The sequence below is a fragment of the Carica papaya genome, chromosome 6, assembly GCF_054855325.1.
Source record: "Carica papaya isolate Zhongbai chromosome 6, ASM5485532v1, whole genome shotgun sequence".
Taxonomy (NCBI): domain Eukaryota; kingdom Viridiplantae; phylum Streptophyta; class Magnoliopsida; order Brassicales; family Caricaceae; genus Carica; species Carica papaya.
Genome location: NC_142314.1, coordinates 32599937 through 32621545, shown reverse-complemented (window position 1 = coordinate 32621545; position 21609 = coordinate 32599937). Strand labels below are relative to the sequence as shown.

General features: G+C 34.7%; 1 protein-coding gene across 1 annotated transcript; it reads right to left on the bottom strand.

Annotated features, from left to right (window-relative positions):
* Positions 1-2430: 2430 nt before the first annotated feature.
* On the bottom strand, positions 2431-15375 carry LOC110812861 (uncharacterized). The gene is made up of 6 exons (XM_022039736.2): positions 15031-15375; positions 13759-13929; positions 12782-13015; positions 3555-3644; positions 3166-3285; positions 2431-2687 (listed from the first exon to the last, which is right to left on the bottom strand). The coding sequence occupies exons 1-6, from the start codon at positions 15211-15213 to the stop codon at positions 2643-2645; spliced, it is 843 nt and encodes a 280-aa protein (XP_021895428.1). The 5' UTR covers positions 15214-15375; the 3' UTR covers positions 2431-2642.
* Positions 15376-21609: the final 6234 nt, after the last annotated feature.

Below are 21609 nucleotides of genomic sequence, written 5' to 3'. Positions count from 1 at the left end.
CTTTGGTTTAATCTTTAATTTGTCAATACATGTTTGATATCATACTTGTGGAAAAATTATTGCACAGGCGGGAAGCATCACATATGTATTTTGATTGATTATTACTAAAATTCATATATAATTATTATTATTTTTTTACAATTTATTTTGGCAGACCAATTAAATATTACTCGGTATTGTGAAATTTTAAAATGAATATATATATATATATATATATATATATTTCATTAATTAAGTAGATATTTGAGACAGTTGTAATTTGTGCTGAGTTAAAGCAATCACTGACTAAAATTGATTTTAATCAAAATTTATTTAGTATTTGGTAAGAAATATCTTTACCAAGTGCTGTTAATTTAAAATAAAAGTTTTATATTGTGTGAAATTGACTTTTGAAATTTAATTTAAATTTTTTAATAAAAGTGAAAGCTATTTTTTAAAAACAATACATTAAAAGTAGATTTTGACAAAAATTATTTTTTAAAAACTATAACTTGTACTTTTTAATTTTAATTGTTATAAAAAAACACTCTGTATTTTATCAATTTAATTACAAAAATATTTCTAAAACATAAAAATTGAAACTAAAAAGTTAAATTATATACCTTTCTTAAGAAACAAATATATATTAATTATAATACTACATAACACTCAAAAAAATGCCAAATCCTTACCCTAGCATACAATTTAGTGGTCATACCTCTTAACTATCTTATCATACTGTAAATTTTTTTAAGTAAAAATATATATGTTTTATTAATTGAAGAATTTATACACATTAATTATAATACAATAAAACATTAAAAAATGTAAAGATATACATTTGACATCTACTCCAACGGTCGTCATATCTTATGTTCAAATAAAGAAATTGTATTTAAATATATAACCTCTTATATATACGTGTATCTCTCTCTATATATATATATATATGTATATGTATATATTTGGGACGGTGACACATCATTCAAATTTTTTGCTCCATCAGTCAACAATATTTCCGATCATATCTCTTCTAACCTCAAAGTACAAATTTGTTTATGATTACTTGAAAAGCACACAACACAACGCACTGTCTTTTCTTCCTTTTTGGTTGGCCGGCCACTTAATTAGACTTGTTTTAGCATCTTCACATAGAAATCCAATTTCATAATTACAAACAGTGTTTTGACTTAAATCTTTTTTCAATTATGTACTCGAGTAATACTTTTACTTTTCGTGTATATCAAACTGCTCTCACCAAAATATTTTTAAGAAATTAATAGAAAACAATATTTATTTTAAAAAGTTTTAAAATAATATATAAATAAATTATTATTTGGAAACCTTCTAAATTTGTATACTTTAAGATGAATGGAAGATGTTCTAAACTTTCCCCCCATTTCAAAGGGAAAAAAAAAAGAAAAAAGAAAAAAAAGGAAAAAGAGAGAGATGCTCTAAAGTTTATTGCTCTGGTATTTCATATTTAAAGCTTCAATCTGTGTAAAGTATCTAAAAAGAGTAGGCAAAAAAGCTCTTTAGCCGACATGATGATTTTCTCAAGTGAGAAACTTACCAGCTTAAATACTAAAAGAAGAAGAAAGGATTAAACAAAACCAAGAGAGAAAAATCGAAGATTTCAAAGATGCTTGACTGTTGAGAAAGTTAAGGTGTATATGCAACATGAATGGGTGGCTACTTTCGGTATTGGCTTGTTGAGAAAGTTTAGATTCTACATCACCCAAAAAAAATTCCAACTTATATACTTTGAAGTTCCATTATTAGATATTTCTTAATTCAGATTTGGCTTTTCCCACCCACCATTGCTCTTCTAGATTTTGTGTATTTATATATATATATATATATATGTGTGTGTGTTATGTATCGCTTGACTATTGTTAAATAGAGTTATCTTGGCTCTTATACAATTAAGTGACATTTCATTTTGCTTAATTTTTATTATATTCTTACTTGATGACGATTATAGTTCTTTTTTATCTTAAATTCTAAACTTTAATATAGAGAATTAGAATGTTTGTCGTCAACCCCTGGAATTCGACAAAACAAACATTAAAAGAAGTGACTAATTTTCTTTATGCATTTAATAAGTTTGGGCTATTTACAACAATCATAGTCCTAATTTATCTCTCTCTTCAAAGCCCAACATTTTTTTTATAAGTTATATCTTACTATCAAATTATTTTACTCAGTTTCTTATTTTTCTTACACTCAAAATTCATTTATAAATTATAAATTATAATAAAAATATCAAACTTAAACAAAATTTCTATTTTCATACCTAAAATAGTTTAAATATAAGGACAATATCATTCTCAACTTCTTTTATATTCAATATACGGTTAGTATATCCATCATTATCGTCAGAATATGACTTTGAGTCCTAAATTATATAATCTTTGTTATAAGACAACCGATTAAAAAAAGAGCAGCCGATTAAAAGAAAGAAGAACTGCATAGCATTGACTTGTTTCTTATGAACTTATCATGAATTTTCCACTTTGATATACATAAGGTAAGGTGAACGCAATGCTATGATGATGCTATGACACTATATTTGCTAATGATCATGGTATGGAATTTATCAACAATGAAGAGAATGAGAGATGTACAACACCTAGAAGGAAAGAAAAACAGTACACAAAATTTTACTGCCTTTGTTTCTTCTGCACTGGTCCTGTAGAAGTCCCTGCCTGCCAAAAAGAAAAAAAAAATACACAAAAACTAGAAACTTTAGTTTTGCTAAAAGATGCCAAAGAAACTGATTATTCAGCAGATCACAAAAATCAAAATTCCCATAAATTCCATGCATATTCCATAAGTCTACCTAACTGGGTTCATAACAGGGATACGTTAATCAAGGCAGTTTCCCCTGTAGGAAATTTGGGTAAGGTTCGGGCCCTTGTAAGGACAGTTGAACAAAAAACAAATCAAAGAATAAAAGAGGGATGCACTGACATGGCTGTGGCGTTTCTTTAGCTGGAGATGAAACATTTGAGTAACAATAATTGGAGTACACGCATCACACCAAAGGATTAAATTGTACCTTTGTCTGGAGTGTGACTATTTTAAAGAGTATTTATTTCAGGTAAATGTTGACAGTAAACAGTAAACTGAAAAATATGATGGTAATAATTAGAAATTACAATTCAAACCAATCAAAGAACTTACCACATTTGATAGTTGCTCACTTATGTAGGTCATGGATCCTAACATGGCTTCAAGTGTGTCTCTAGTAAGCTGAAATTTCACTTCTGTTTCTCCTGAAGGTGACTTGGTGTAATCCTGCAGCTGTAAAATGAAGATGAAATAAAAGAAATATATCATCAAGCATAAATCATGTTGTATTAACAGGTAGACGCAATTATGCATCAAATGTGTAAATTATAACTAACTTTTACATATCAAATTATTAAAATCTTGGAATTGAATGGGAATAGAATAGGATTGGACCAAATGCAACATCATAATCACTAAATGAAATATATGGAACATCTGCTAGGCTTCTTGATGTTACTCAACTCTTCGTTAATCATATCAAACCTATATGATTTGAATACCTTAAGAGTGACAATGGCCACTTTATTAGCTGGTGCAGACTTGCAGTTCTCCATGGTCCACGTCATTGACTTGAGGCGTGGTAGAGTTCCCTGTCCATACAGAAAGAACCAATTTAGGGAAGTTTCCAGCAATACCATGTTACCACATGAAATATAGGATGAATAAACAAATGCTAATTTAGAAACAATGAGATCTTTTTAAGAAAAAATATGCCTTTCCTGATGCAAATATTAAACAATAGAACAGTAAAATCAGATACCTAAATTAGCTTCGGTATTGAAAGTTAGCATAAACTCTTAATGTTTTTCAGAAATAATTGAACCCCAACAAAAACAATCTCTTCTCTGCATTGAAGCTGGAGCATCTTGATAGTAACTAACTAGGAACCACATTTTTTCTAATTTACACTGGTCCAGAAATAAGTGATGTCTTACTTTTTTTGGGGAGAAAAAGAAATGCTTTTAGAAAGAGAGAAAAGAATTAGATGCTGAGATGGATAAGTATCCTCCAGCAAAAATAAAAGGAAGAAACACAGATGAATAAAGAGGATGCATGAGAACAAAATAGTATCTCAATCATGCAACATGGGTAAAGATATCCCCACTAAAAGTTCATGGGCCTTAGAGCAAAGAGAAGCAAGAAAATCAGAGAAGTAACTTAGCTGTGTACCTTTCCCTATGGAGTTCAGTGTTTTGGATTCAATACTTCACGAGCCTCTCAGGGATACGCAAAAATAAAAGAAAGAGAAAGAAACAAGAAACACCATCCTTTCCCAAAGAATGATAAGTGTTTGAGCTTTTCGCTTAAAATATCTCCCATGTTTTTCGATGAAAGACCCATAGCCCTGCCAAGATAGTCCCTCCTCAGAGCAGTAACTTAGCCCTGTACCTTCCCCTAAGTGGAATTCAGTGTTTTGGATTCAACTCTTTACAGGTGAGGTGCCTTAGGGACAAGAAGAAACAAAAGATAGAGAGAGAAGCAAGAAAAATTATCCTATCCCAAAGAGTGATAACTTTTTGAGATTGTTGCTTAAAAGTTCTCTTATGTTTTTCCAACGGAAAGACCCGTAGCCTGTAAGATAGACCCTCTCCAGATCACCATTTATTCCTCACGCTACCCAAAAGTCAAAGCCATCCAAAGGAGTGGATATAAATGCCTCCAGGTGAGGAGAACACAGCTAGGGAACAGTGCATCAAGGCACTGCACGCTGAAGAAACAAATGAAGATTACATTCTGAACTCAGAAAGCACATCAAACATATATACAAAGAAAGAGCTCTAAGAGGTCCATGAGCCTGCCCAAAAAATAAGTTCTTGGTATTAGTATCTTGTTTGTGCATCCATGGAGAATTTCTATATCTCCTTCTAAGAAGGAATCAAAAGTTAATTATATGAATAGCATTGGACGCAAGTAATTTTCCACGGATGATAGGGAAGCCCAAAGATAAGAGTAAATGATGTCTAAGAAAATTCAAGAAAAAAGATACACCCGGTAAAGCACCTCCTCATAATAATGATTTTCTTTTTTCTTTTTAGAGAAAAGGATAATGGAAAAAAATGGCACCAAGTGCTACTCATGTACGGGCAAACAATTACAAGTTTCTTAAAGAGAAATGTCATAGAAATACATAAAATCAGCCCCATCAACAAGAAGGCAACCTATAAACAAAATATGAAGTATTGTAAGCCAATAACCTCTGATGCCGGCAAGAGGGGAGCATCTATTTTCAAAACTCTCTTGTTTCTCTCTTCGACCCAGGAAATGGGTGGGGATGGGGCAAAACGAATTCCCCTCTTGGTTAGGAAGCAGGATGCCATGCAAAACCGATAATTTCATCTTCGACTTAGCCCTGACTGCCCAACAAGGTTAACATGCTGGAGAGCAAAATCCCACAGCCTCCTCACTTTAGGATATCAGAGGAGAAAATGCGTGGGATTTGCGCTCTTTGTCGCAAAGAAAGCACTTGTTCTGCCATTATTCTGCCTTTTTTCATGAGATTATTTATCATTAAAATCCTCCATGATGCAGCTCCCAGCTAAAAAAGGCAATTCCCAATTTCACCTTCCAAATTTGTTCGGCACAAACATGTCCAGGATCTCATCAGAGGCCATCATGTAATTGTGTAGGCTAATAGTAAATCTACCATCCTTAGAAAGCTTCCAAACAGGAGTATCCTCAGTGTGCTACTGAATAAAATTTGACTCCATCCAAGCCATAAACATAATGCAATTGTTAACCTCCCAGCTCCATATTACATAGGAGATGCTCTAAGGGATTCCACCAATTATACACCTCAAAAACAACTGACAGTCCTTGCCTCCTTGAACCTGGAAACAGACTATATAGAGGGAAATGTCTGTTTCAATATCCTATTATGACACCAACAATCATCCCAGCATTTAATCTGCTTCCCATTTCCCACCTTGAAATGAATGTAATTGCTCAAATATGACCGGTTCCTTTCAATTCACCTCTAGGGACTAGGGCCAAAAGCACCTCTACTTGGCACAAACACCACTCCACCATCGTCAGGCCAAACTTTACGCTAACATGTTTCCACCCAAGAGAATCCAGACAATAGAAGAACTTCCATTTCCTTTCATTAGAAGTGGATGTGAAACTCTCTAAGATCTAACCAAGCCCCCTTGGTTCTTTGGATGTTTCACATAATTCCCAACAACCAAGCAGTACTTAATGTCATTGACATCACCTCATAGAAAATGGTGTTTGATAGCCTCAATCTGCTCAGCAACTTACCTCAAATAGGAAAAGGGGACATAAATTAAATGAAGAGATTCGATAGTTCAGTTTTCAGAAGAGAATCTATACCCCATGATGAATAGTTTCTCCTCCATCCAACTAACTGTTTGCCATCATAATCATGATGGGATCCCACAGAGGCTGTCATTCTAATATCCGCACAAGGAGGTAGATTGAGGTATTTAATGAGAATTTTGCTAATCTTGCGCCCCGAAATCTGAGAATACTTACTACAAGAAAAAAAAAGGGCAAACCAGCACCAAGTCTGACCTTCTCTGGTTAACCTTCAAACCTTAAACACTTGGAAACACAATAGCACACACCTACTGCTCATCATGGCAGCCCTGTTCGCTTTAAGAATAGGAGAGTATCATTAGAAAAGATGGGGTAGGAAATTACCACCTTTAAATCCTGTTGCTAGTATACAGGCCCTCCAAGAGTTTTGCCAATCTAGCCTGGAGAATGAGGCGATTAAAAGCTTCCATAAAAATATTTAACAGGAAAGAGGAAATGTGATCACTTTGTCTCAAATCCCAGGACAATTTTAAAAAATCAAACAGCCTCCATTCACAATCTCAGCAAAAGAAGTTGTTGAAATACAATGGGAAACCCAACTATACTATTTCTTGCCAAAACTCCTCCTCAGGAGATCAAGGAGAAACGCCAAGAGACAAGGTCATAAGGTCTTCAATATCAAAATTGCCAAGAACTTTACAAGCAGCATTAACCATTTCATAAGTGATTAAGAAGGCATCTAAGATTCTTCTTCCACCAAAAAAAGCCGAGCTTCCCCTACCACTTTATCCACCATTAGACTACGTAGAAAATAAATATTAGATGGTTAGAATTAAATGGTAGAATTGTATTTTCATTTTCTGAACAGGTGGAATTGTCCACCACCACCAGAATTTGTTATTTTTGTTGTTTCCATTTTTCATTATGTTCCCTAAATTTTGGTGTGTCATCTTGGCCGTTGGGTGCTTATAAAAGGCACTTCTCCGCCTCTATGTAGAGGAAGTAAGAAAGAAGAGAAGAATTTCTCATTCTCAATCTCACTCAAATTTGCTTCCATTAAATTCTTCATGGTATCGGAGCCAGTCTGATCCAGAATTCTCCTTCCGCTTGCGCCAGACGCTTCAATAGCCACGGATGACCAAAATTCATCACCCGAAGCTATCTTGGGCACGTATCTTCCTAACTCCACCAACTCTAGAATGGTGGAGCAGCACTCATCATTCATCGCCAACCATAGCCTTAATGGTGATAATTATCTCCAATGGACGACATCTGTTCGGCTATTTATCCGAGGGAAAGGGCATGATGAATTTCTTATCGAGGAAAATCTAGAACCACAGTCGGATGACCCACGAGCTCGTGCTTGGAAAATCGACAACAGCATGGTAATGTGCTGATTGCTAAGCTCCATGACTCCTGAAATCAGCGAAAACTTTCTCTTATACGAATCGGCCCACGAAGTCCGGGAAGCTGCCAGTGAGTTTTATTCCAGCCGCGAGAACACATCAATAATTTTCGAAATCGAATCCACCATTCATGAGCTGCGGCAAGGTGAGCTCACTGTAACTCAGTTTTATAATTTGCTAACCCGCAACTGGCAGCAGCTCGATGTCTTCAAGGACCATCAATGGTGTTGCCCAGAAGATGCAAAAAGGTACAGAAAGATTATAGAACAAAATAGAATTTTCAGGTTCTTCATGGGGCTCAACAAAAGCCTGGATGAAGTGCAGGAACGCGTTTTGAGCACAAAACCACTGATGGGTATTCGTGAAGTCTTTTCTGAAGTTCGGCGAGAAGAGAGCAAAAAGAAGTTGATGCTAGGAGATCCTCAGTTGACTCAGCTGAGTGAAAATGCTTCAGCTCTCACTTCTCACGTCGCCGATTCCCGTGGAAAGAAGAGGCGCCCGTTCTGCGGTTTTTGCAAAAAACCAGGACACTTCCGTAAGAAATGCTGGAAGCTCCACGAAAAACCTGGAGAGAAGAAGTTCCCTAGCTCACGGTAATTTGGCGACTTCAAAAGAGCCATCTGCGCAACCTGAGAGTGCTCCCTTCAGTCCAGAGCAAATGGAGGCGTTGATGAAGTTGTTTTCGTCAAAAATGGGTACTATCTCTGCTTCCGTGGCCCAAAAAGATAATTATCCATTTGGTTTATCAGCATGGTGTAATAAAAAACAAATTTGGATTGTGGATTCTGGAGCCTCTGACCAAATGATAGGAAATCAGCATTTGCTTGGTGATTACAACGAATGTAAGAAAGATTATTTGATTAAAATAACTAATGGATCAAGCTCTAGAGTGGCAGGAATTGACCCCGCAAAAATATCATCCTGCTTGACAGTCAAATTGGTGGTTTATGTGCCTAATTTGAATTGCAATTTACTGTCCATAAGTAAATTGTGTAAAGATATGAATTGCATGGTGAAATTTGACAACTATACTTGTGTATTTCAGGACTTGACTTCGAAGAAGACAATTGGCAATGTTAGGATGGATTAAGGTCTCTACTATATTGCAGTTGATTCATCTTCCTCAAGTGGACAAACTTCTAATGTTGTATGTGTTAATTCAATTCCTATAGATTGCTCAAACAGGGATCATTCAATTATGTTATGGCACTACCGATTAGGCCACCCGAACTTTTTGTACTTAAAGTAAATGTTTCTTACTTTATTCAAGAATAAAGATCCACTTTTATTTCAATGTGAAGTATGTAAGTTTTCAAAACATACTCGCTATTCATTTTCTAGTATACCATGTAAACCCACACAACCGTTTGCACTAATCCACAAGAACTTCACAAATAAAAACTATTACTGGAAAAAAATTGTTTGTATTTTTCATTGATGATCATACTAGAATTACCTGCGTTTTATTATGTTATGGCACTACCGATTAGGCCATCTGAACTTTTTGTACTTAAAGCAAATGTTTCTTACTTTATTCAAGAATAAAGATCCACTTTTATTTTAATGTGAAGTATGTAAGTTTTCAAAACATACTCGCTATTCATTTCCTAGTATACCATATAAACCCACACACCCGTTTGCATTAATCCACAAGAACTTCACAAATAAAAACTATTACTGGGAAAAAATTGTTTGTATTTTTCATTGATGATCATATTAGAATTACCTGCGTTTTCCTTATGAGAGAAAATTCTGAAGTTAGCCAAATATTCCAGAGATTTAATATTATGATTCAAAATCAGTTTCACACTTCAATCCAATTTTTGAAAACTGATAATGTCTGTGAATACTTTGAATCTACTCTCGGAGAATACCTTAAAAAACAAGGTATCATCCACCAAAACTCTTGTGTTTACACCCCACAACAAAATAGCATAACTGAGAGGAAAAATAAGCACATTCTTGAAGTTGGTAGATCTCTTGTGTTTACAACCCATATTCTTAAATTTTTATGGGGTGAAGCCATCCTTACTACTACCTATTTGATCAATCGAATGCCTTCTCGGGTACTAAAGTTCGAAACCCCTTATAAAACCCTCCTTCAGAGATTTCCAGAATCTTATCTCTTAAACACTAGCCCATTAAAATTATTTGGCTGCACTGCCTATGTTCACATTCACACTCACCTCAAGGGAAAATTTAATCCAATGGCCCTTAAATGTGTGTTTGTTGGTTATTTCTCAAGTAAAAAAGGATACAAATGTTTTTTCCCACGAACTCATCGTTTTTACAATATCATGGATGTAACATTTTTTTAAAACCAACCATTTTATCCTACAACTAACATTCAGGGGGGAGAATTTCACTCAAGTATATCAGTTATGGGATATAAGTCCTCTACCATTCCATACCCCGATACCATCTCCTCAAAATACAAATATCCAGGAAATCCTTGAAAAATCATAATCCATCACAGATACTAATGACACATTACCTGCAAAAAGTAAGCTATATGTCTACACAAGGAGAACCAAAAACAAGATAATAGAATTCCTAAATCAACTACACAAAGTCATAAGTCAACTCCTGGACCAAGCACTCATAATACTACAGGTAATAAAATTTCTGACCCGTTGGTTAATATTGAAACTAATGTTGAACTTCCTGTGCCTTTGAGGAAGGGTGTTCGTTCTTGTACCTTGCATCCAATACAAGACTATGCGTCATATGGCAAATTATCTCCTACCTACAAAGCCCTTGTCAGTAAGCTTGATAACAACATGATCCCAAAAACTATTCACGAGACACTTAAGTTTTCAGAATGGAAAGCCGCAATCCAAGAAGAGCTCGCAGCACTTGAGAAAAATAAGACATGGGAAGTTTCTGACCTACCTTCAGGGAAAAAGACTGTAGGATGCAAATGGATCTTCACCACAAAATACAATCCTGATGGAACTATAAGCCGTCATAAAGCTCGCCTTGGTGTCAAGGGCTTCACTAAGTCATATGGAATTGAATATCATGAAACTTTTGTTCCAGTTACAAAACACAACACTATACGTGTCCTATTCTCCTTGGCCTCTAACCTTGATTGGTCGTTTAATCAATTGGACGTAAAGAATACCTTCCTTAATGGAGATCTAGAAGAAGAGGTTTACATGGAAGTTCCCCCTGGGCTTAGCATCGGGCCTAAGAAAGTATGCAGATTAAAAAAGGCTCTCTGTGGTCTTAAGCAGTCTCAGAGGACATGGTTTGAGAAATTCTCAAGGGCAGTGAAATAAATGGGATACATTCAGTGTCAATCTGATTACACATTGTTTGCCAAAAACAAATCAACAGGGAAGAAATATGTCCCGATTATATATGTTGACGATATTATCTTAACAGGAAGAATTTCTCATTCTCAATCTCACTCAAATTTGCTTCCATTAAATTCTTCAGACTATAGATGTGAAAATGGGTAAGCAGGCTTGATAGGCTATTCAGCTTGAACAACAAACCTGATCCATTTCAAATTTTTAAATATCTACTTGAGCTCAGTCAGTTATGGCCGCAAATCCTGACTGAATGGGCTTGGGCCAAGCCAAAACTATTTGGTTTGCCCGAATCCCTTTAACTCAACCTGCACAATTTGACAAGTGAGGTCTGGCCTAGCCTGATGACCACCTTTGATGAGGGGTCAAGCCCATACCAAACTCAGGCGTGTCGACCCACTCGTTTTGCCACCTATGCGCGTGATTCATCTTTTAGACAAGTCTTTGTTGATTAGCTTGTAAATGCATGCCACAAAACTCAAGAAATAAGTTAACCATTTCCTCGACTTTTGGAATAAGAAATAAGAAGGAAGCATTACTACTACTAAAAAAATTCCCAAAATCCCAGAATCCTCAAAACATATCAACAATATCACCCTCCATAATATGCAATTGTGAAGGAAGAGGCCGCACAGAAATTATTTGTGCTTGGGGCTCTGTCCTCGTTGCAAGAGTGAAGGGCCGCATCAACTCCTCCTCAAGAAAAGCAACCTCATGCATCTCTTGTCATGACCATCAAGGCATAAGAAGTTTAAACCATTAGCTCTGGTCTCCAGGGCTCCTTTTCATTGTACAAGATAGAGAAAAAAAAAATGTTTGGCTCATAATTCTTCATGAATCTAGCTTCGGGTAAAGCCTCATACTTCTTTGTAGGCATTTCCTCATCCATTTTACAGAGAAATTCAAAGGCTATGTTGTATTTATTTTTTTGTTTCCTTTTGGTTTTTTGGTTCTCATTTTCTAGAAGGTCTTTGAGAATGTCTTTTTCTCATCTTTGTATCATCCCCTTCTCTAATCTTTAACAATATTTCTCCTTTCAAAAGAAAGAAAAAAAGAAGTTTTTTAGCTGCCTGCCTAAGATCTTTGTAAGTCACTTCCTCTATTATCCACAACAGATTTAGGAACAGATAATTACAACAATTAGAATTTGCCATTTAGTGAAAACTTAATATTCCAATGACCTTCATTTAGTCAAAGTGATTTGAGATTGTTGTTTCCAGGAAATCTCTTCCATTAACAAGATCAGTGGCTTCCTCCCTCATTTCGTTTCTTCAATTTCAAAACCCTCCCTCTGTTATTCCTTCCAAGTGATAACATCAAAGTTCTGCTTTTCCTTCTCAAGCACCTGCTCCAAGTGTTATTACCCCTTGACCAAAAAAACTCATTGAACGCCTTAAAAAGCCACATTATTTCTAGGTCAAATAAGAGGACTGAGAAATGATTCCAAAACTATTTCTAGTAATGCTTAAGATATTGTGAATCTCACCCTCGATCGCAACATCAGATGATCTATACTTTATAATCAGAAACCTTTTAGGTAGAGATATGAGCATGGTAGCTCCAACTAAGAATGCTGGCAAACAAGAACACCCTAGTACAAGAATTTGAGGAGCTTTTTTCTCTATCATTTTCTCTCTCTATGCTAATTTACGTTTTCATACTTCTATATTGCAACTAGCATAAGTTCCAAATCTTAAAATACACATGTTTAAGAAACAAAATTCAAATTACCATGTCTTCAGGAGGACCAACATCATTTTGAATAGATATGGTACGCAGGTGTGACCCAGCAATATTAGTCGTGCTTAGCGCAGACAGTCCAAGGTTGTTAGGACTAAAGCGACCAATCGAACCATCTTGATTAGGCCACAATGACGTTGACATCTCAGAATAGGGAAAGGATGAAAAAGATGATGGCCCATTTGTCTTGACCTGATGGGAGACACTTGTCCTTGGCAATGAGTGCTGCAAAAGAAGAATATCAGAATCGTACCAATAATAATAGTGACAGATAGTCCAGAAGTGTAAGTTGATAAGCAGGTAAAATAGCAAGACTATTATTATTTCAAAATAAACAGAAAAAATATTATATGAATGGCAGACACGGATCAGATTGATGACCATCTAAATTAGTCATCAATCAATTTGGACACAGGACTTCATGCAGAAGTACCAGAATAAATAGGGTGAAAAATAGAAACAAGAATTAGTACGCAATAAAAGCCTTATTCACAATTGTTCAATGATCCATAGTATTCTTCTTTTCTTTAGTGGAAAAAAGAAAGACAACTAGAGGTGCCACTCCTGTATAAGGATTCACAAAAGGTCAACTATAGGACAACCCTTTAAAAACAAAGAAAGGATCCTAAAGCAATGATCCTGAATACACCCAATTGAGGAGGAAGCATTCTCAAAAACCCTTGTATTTTTTGAGGGCACCCAAGGGAATGACAGCCAAAAAACTTCCTTTTGGACTTGGCAAAAAGTCCACAGCTCACTCCAAGTGTAGCCGAACCTAATGAACCAAATTCTAGGTAACTATGATCTATTTGCATATTATAAATAGGTAAATCTATATGTATATCTGCAAACATTTATAGCATATTAATCCCGTGTATATACATGGATAAATATTTACAATATTAAGCCATGATGATATGAGCTAGCTCTCAAATCTTAAAATTTCTTCAATGAGTTTACGAGGTTACCTGTTCTCTGGACATTTCCTCCTTCCACTGATTCTGATATTTCTGAAGCATCATAATGAGCATGCTTTGCAGCTCAAGTGGTAGATCTGGTGGAAACAGCTTCAAGAGATCGTCACCAGCGAAATTTTCATGTACACATTTTCTGATAAGCGAACGAAGGCATGCCAAAACCTATGATCGGGTGTTTACAAATTATTGCAATGTTGATAACATTTAAGAATGACAAAACCCTACATATCAAATTTAAAATCAAACACAAAAGTGAGAGAATATTCTGTTTAGTGTTTGCAAGCAGCACAACAGAAATGCAGGAACTCTGGAAAAGAAAATTGCATGTTTTTCAGTTAAATGCCTTCCCAAATAAACAAAGCAAATCATAGACAAAATCTACATCCAACACCATAAACCAATTGGTCTTCAACCATGTCACCAGGGTCAGGGCTACATGGTTGCTGTGGGGTGATTAACCCCACTGAAATTACAAAAATAAACTTAGTACATGTAAAATACTCTATGCAAAAGTTCTTTACTTTGAGCTCATAGTGTCTGTGATTTTTACCGCATTGATTAAAGATAAAATGGAAGTGTTTAGGTCTCCATGTATAAAAGAAATCTAGAATGTATAATCTTCTTCAAAAAGATTTAATAAACATCATTAGATAACTTGAATTATCTAATCAACTGTTTGCCCGTGTTTAAAAAATTTCCATTATTACTTCATAGCACCAAATGCCAAAATCTTCTAGCTCTGCCAGGCCTCGTGTGATATAGGTGCTGAAGGAAGTCACCTCAACGGGAACAGATTTATCACAAACACAATATCCATCAGGAATTTTTCACTCTTTAATCAGCCGAGAAGAAAACTACTGATAGCCGTTCCTTCATAAAATCAGATTCATTGTTTTCTTTCAATTAAGCTTTTTAATTTTTCAATGATAAATTTTAATTCTCTGTATCTCCTATCCATTCCAACAGTTCCCCGTACACAATTTGCAAACTAACTGCATAATTATACACCAAAACCGACCAGCACAAACGTATAAGCTCCAAATTCACTAAGAAATATAACAAGCCCCAGAAGCAAAGACGAGCCAGAAACAAGTAAATAAAAGACCTAGGAAACAGAGATCATTTATCAAGTGCAGCAAAAATCAGCAAATGCTCCAGGCGTTTCTTTTTTAACAGATATCCATAACTGAAAAAACGAAAGTAGAAAATAAGCCTAGGTAAAGAAGAGAGAGAGAGAGAGATGAGAAGGGAAAAGAACATTACCGGATCGAGCTCGGGGAGAGATGGAAGGTTGAGGAGGGACTGGAAATGAAATTTCTCAGGCGAACGAAGACCGGTTTTTCGAGTTTTCCAAAGATTAGTGAAGATTTCGTCAAGCGTTTCCTCTGAGCTTACAGCAGAGAGCTTGTGCAGTTGCAGGTATAAAGTGTCTTCCCACATTTTCATTAGTGTTTTTCTCTATTTGAGTTTCTGGTTCAAAGGAATGCTTATTTCGGGTTCAAAGGCAGGTTCACCTCTTAATAACGAGGCTTTCGACGGCGCCGGGAGAATATTTTCCGGCGGCATCCGGCCAACAGCTATGTTTGGATACCGTGAAAACGAGGCCAGCTATGGTTGAATTATTATAATAATTATTATTTTTAAAAAAATTTTACATTTTTGGATTAAAAAATTAATCGAATAATATTATTTTAAATTATAAAAATAAAATTATTTAAAAATTGATAAATATCAATATCTGATATCCCTTGTATCTATCAAATATTTTTTCAAAATATAAGTTGTACCTTTTTGGAATAAAGCATGTTATTAATTAATGTTAGAAATTCATAAATAATTATTTTTTTAATATTATTTTATATAATATAATATACAATCTATAATAAATTACATATAAATTTTTAGGGTATAAATATCTTTTGTAAAAATTCAAATTTCTTAAAAAAACTAATTAAAAATTTCTTCTTATTCTTCACATAAGCATAAGTTTTTATTAAAAGAGAGCGCGTATATATGAGTTTTTATCTACGTTATGTTTATTTTATTTTTTTATAAAACATTAAATGGATAAAAATTTTTTGATGTAATAACTAATTATAATTTTTTTATTTTTAAATTTTAAATTAATAATTATTATTAATTCAACTGAGTCAGATTACATGATGGATGATTTATTCGATTAAATTTAATAATTAAAAAATAATAAAATATATATTTATTATAACTATTTTATGACTTATCTTATGTATAAATGTGAATATCATCTTCATCGTATTAATCAACATAACAAGTAAAATAAATTTTTCTAAGATCAATTTAAAAGAAGCATGTAAAATTAATATATTATAATTTAATATTATGTGCATGTATATGTGTAGAAAATTAATTTAATATTTACTAGTATATATATAATCTATATTGTATATATAAGTAATATTAGAAAACGTTACACTGCAATTTTTTATTTAAAAAAAATAAAAAATGAATTGATATCAATCATAATTATATATTATATTAAAATAAAATTAGATATTATTATCTTTCACATTTTAAAATATACAAATAAAATTAATGTAACGGCCCCGAAAATTTGAATGAAATATATGTATTAAAAATGTTAAATGCGGAAGCGTAATAAAAATTTTGATTAGTATCCCTTACACAATAACTAAAACGTACTCAAAACAGGAAAGAACAAACTAACTAAAAGAGATACTCGAAATAAGAACTATAAATATAGATATGAAGTCTTTAAGCGTCCCATTCGCCGTCTTCCTGCGGAACGGACTCGGAAACAATGTCTTCCTGATCTGAAATAATTAAATAAGGAATGAGCTACACTAGCCCAGTAAAGACATCACACTATCTCACCGCCACGGAAGTAAAGGTGGGTAGAAAACAAAATAACCAATGGAGCATAATTTATAACAAATTCTTTTATCAATAATAAAATCATTTACTATCCACTTACCTCAGCAAGATCAATGAAAACAACATAGGAAAATAATAACCTTACAATATCATGAAATCATATACACTTTATAACACAACATATATCGCACATTTACATTTCAATCATCAGAAAACAGATTTCCTCTTTTACCAGCCTACTAGTATCCTTGGGGATCCATAGGGGGTCCCCTGTACACGTGAATCATTAACATTTATAACCTGATTCCAGGGCCGTCCCCATACCCCGTCCGGTATGGGCGCCAAAACCATGAACCTCAATACCCCGTCCTGTATGAGGGTGAAACAAGCCGTCCCCATACCCCGTCCGGTATGGGCGCCAAAACACATAAGGTCTCAATACCCCGTCCGGTATGAGAGATCACGTTCCCGGTAGGGTTCCCTACGGACCCGGTCCGTCCACCATCTCCCATGATATCTAGTCAGACTGTCCACATTTTCCACTTATCAATTCACATAACCTTTTTGCCATTTTCCTTGGCCTCAATCATTCAATCACACACAACATATAAACCAGTAATTGACACCCAACCGATTCGCCTCGGGTTGGCCGTTTTTGGCCAAATTCGACCACGCTTGCATCGGTCCCTGAGATAAAACAACCCTAGGACCCTCGGTGGACTAAAAAACTACGAAAAACTGAAACTTACTGGCGGTGGTGCACTCGAGTGCGGCGGCTCCTCCAGCGTGAGTCGCGTTTTGATGTTTGGCTCCGATCAACCTGTAGAGAAAAGAATAGTGATCACAGTGGTATAAAATTTGCATCAAACGGGGGCCGGGAAGGGCCTCATCGGAGGCAAAAACCGAGGAGGGGTGCGGCGGCGCCGCTGGGTTTCGGCTTGGTTTTCCGGCCGTTTCACCGGTGGTTTGGCTCCGGTTTGGCCATAGGCGGACTCAGCATCGAAAAACGAGCAGGGAGGAGAAAATTTACCTCAATCGACGGTCGAAAACTTCCCCGATGCGGCGGCGGATGGCGGCGGCCGGCTCCTCCGGCGTCTGGTTCTTCTTCTCCGGCGAGGCACTGGCGGCTAGGGTTTTCTGGTCAGGTGTGGGTGGGGTTATTTATACCATTTTTCTTTTAATCTCAGTCGTTCATCAAGATTAAATCTGGACCGTTCGATCGCGATTTAATTGGAATTAAATATGGGCCGTTCATCGCGATGCAATCTGGGCCGTCCGTGCGCGATTGAATCTGGGCCTTCCGTGCGCGCGGGAACGGATCTGGGCCTTCCGATCGCGCGCACGCGGATCGCCCACGTGGCCTGTCCCCTGGTCAGCGTTTCCTTTCCACGCGGCGCGTCCTGGTTGGCCAGGGGCTGCTGACCGGGCCGCTGATGTGGCTGCTGACGTGGTTCTGACGTGACACAATTTTTATAAATTGTGTTTTGACCCCCGGTTTTCGATTTTCTTTTCAAAAACATCCACAGAATCCAAATTTTCACATATTTTTCTTAAAATCAATTTCAATTAAATTTAAATAATATTTTTACCCAATTTTATCATTATTATTATTTTTATTTTCATTAAATTAAATCAAATTAAATTAAATAAAATAAAAAATCAAATAAAATTCCAATAATTACAAAATAAAAGAAATTGAAAAAAAATAATAATAATAATACACTTGGGGTGTTACAATTAATGTGATAATACATACTTTAATTATCTATTTAAATTTTTAAATATGAAAATAAAGTTGAATTTTTAATTGATTATGCACCATATAAATTTTAAATAAAAATATTTTTGATCATATATATAATAGTCATCTATCTAATATTTTAAAAATATTAATAAAATTTAATTTTAAATTAATTATAAATTATGTTATCTACAATTAATTTTTAAAAATTATAATTCATGTCTAGTACGTGACATATCTAATTTTATAATATTACATGCATACATATATTTGCCAATTACAAAATTTTATATCTTTCACACATTTTAAGAATTATATTAATTTGCAAATATGCATAATTAGAGTATTGAAAGATGCATTAATAAGTGAAAATACTTTTTTTAAAATATTTTTATGAATTTAAAAGACCGCATTTAGTTTAAATTTAACATATGAAAATATTCACACATGTTCTAATAATTATATGTTATATTGGAAAGAGAAGGTAAATGAAGTTTGTGCAGTGTGTGGGATTTCAATATTAAAACACACATGATGAACAAGTTACTTATAGGAGAAATAAGATTTCTACAAAAATTTTGTAATATCTATACCCGAAAATTATAATCGAGATAATTTAATAATAATAATAAAATAAATTAAACTAATTTAATTTTAATTTTTTGTAAATTTTTGAAGAATATTTGTAGTTTGGATGCATTTGAAAATTAGAGTCAAAATAAAAATAAAGAATAACCTATTTAAAAAATATAAATAGAAAATTAGGATAAAAGTGAAAAATAAAAAAACTTTGGCCACATGGACTGACACATCAGCAACACGACCGATTGTCGTGCACCGCGTGGCAGACACGCGGGCACGCGTCCACGCAGGGAGTCATGCGTGCCAGTCGATCCAATAGCCTAGATCTCCTCCCGCGCGCACGGACAGTCCAAATTCGTTTCTCCTTCAAGCGTGATCGAACAGTCCTAATTTCATCTGATCATACTGTCCAAATTTGTTTCCCATATATAATTAATTCAACGGTTGAGGAGGGGTCACATCTTCTCGAATGAATAACCTGAATTTAATAGATATGAGTATTTAAACTCCTCATCCACAAGAAACCATAGCCCTAGCTGTTAAGAGGACATTGGAGAATAAGAAGAGGGGAGGCCAGAAACGAACCAATCGCTAAAGAAAAAGACCGGCTGCCATCGCGACTGCACTGGAGCCACCGCCGATACTGGAAAATTATTCCCCCCCCCCCCCCCCCCCCCCTTCTCGTTGGGAATTTGATTCCAAACCTACCTACACCCATATTGGAGTTAAAAGGCCTAAGGGTAAACCAGAAAATACGAGCGGAGTTCGACTGAGCTGCCACGGTCGTGACCTAAAACCCCTCCGATGAGCTTTTTCCTATTTCTTGTTTCTTTCGATTCTTTGACCTTTATGTTCCTCATCTCTTTCTAGTGCAGGTTAGCCGAAGAGAAGCCCCGACCATGAGAGAAGAACGATGGAGCCGCCACACCGAAAAATTCCTCTGCTTGTAAGACCTTAGTTTTCCCTTTTTCTGGCTGACAGAGGCTGTCTAACCCCTTTTTTGTAGAATTTCATGCAAAATCAGCCTAAACCGACCAAAATCGGCTGAAAATGACCAGGCCAAGAAGAGACGTCATTGTGGGCAGCGGAGTTGGCGTAGAAGCACAACAAAGTCACCATGCCAGAACCTTAAACCGACCAAAAAATTTTAAAAATGCTTATTTTGGCCTTTTTGAGATATTTTGGAATACGTAACTTGTATTTTTTTATTTATGTAGAAAAACACAAGAAACTCGAGAACCACTAGGAGATCTAGTGAAAAATACAATTTTTCAAACACCGATGCAGTGTAAGTATCCCTCACATTTTCTCCCATTATAGTTAATTAAAGTTTAAATAATAATAAACGGTTGAAATTTTGTGAATTTTGACAACCTTTTATTAACAAAATACAGGTCACCGACGAAACAAGTAAGGAGTTAGTGTATAGTTTATTTGTGTTGCCTATTTGTTTCAATGTTGCTTAAATTGCTTACTGTTACATCGTATGCTTTAATTTATTAATTTTAATTATTTCTCGTTCATTAGCTTATTTAACCGTTTTATTCATATCTATTGGTTGGTTTAAAATAAATGTCCTCACAATGTTTTCTTAGTGATTAAAGTACTAAATTATATTGCAATTTAATTCTCGTCATGATGTCCTGAAATTATAAAACAAGATTTTGTATGAAATTGATGATTAGTTGATAATGAGGATATGTATGTGATATGTTTATCGGGTGTCATGAAAAATAGTGTACGGATCCGGTACATGGTAAACATTGTCGTTGACATTACTTTAGTCGAAATGGGCTGAGAAATCCTATACTAGCAGGGGTTATGAAGTATTTGTTTTTCTTCATTACCGGACAAAGTATTGAAACAGTAGCGCGTCTGACACCTATTATCGAACAGGATATTGGGACGACCGGATATTTGATAGATTAGATATCAAGTCCACGTGTAGGAAAAATTTATATGGACCCTCATCAATATCGGTAAATAAGTAAAAAGATAAGGTTTGATTACTATTATTTCTTAGAATGTCGAATAAATTGTTATATTGATTATCGCCTTTACAAGTCGTATTTGAGAACTTAAAAGGTGAGTATAAATTACATTTTTAAAATTAAATGAATTTACGAAAAAAAGAGTTTCGTTAGATGTTTTATAATTTTTACCAACATTTAATTTTCTGTATCGATATTAAACATTGACATTTTTACTAAGGTAGTATAGTTCATCTCCCTTATTTAACCGTTTCAAATTAGAAAGATTAAAATCTAGATTATGAAAATGTTGTAAATAAAAGCTATCTTCCGTATCTCATCAGAGTTGCTTTATAATACCCAAAGATTTTTCTTTTATTTTTATTTTTATCTTATTTTAATTTAATTTAGAATTTTATATATTTTAATAATTAATTTATAAAGTTTTAATTTAATTTAATTTAATTTAATAGAAATAATAATAATAATAAAATAGGGTAAAATTATTTTTGGGATTTAATTGAAATTGAATTTGGGAAAAATGGGTGAATTTTTGGATTCTGGGAGTGTTTTTTGAAAAGAAAATCGAAAACTGGGAGTCAAAACATAATTTAAAAAAATAGCACTACGTCAGCAGCCCCGGCCAACCAGGACACACCGCGTGGCAGGGACGCTGAC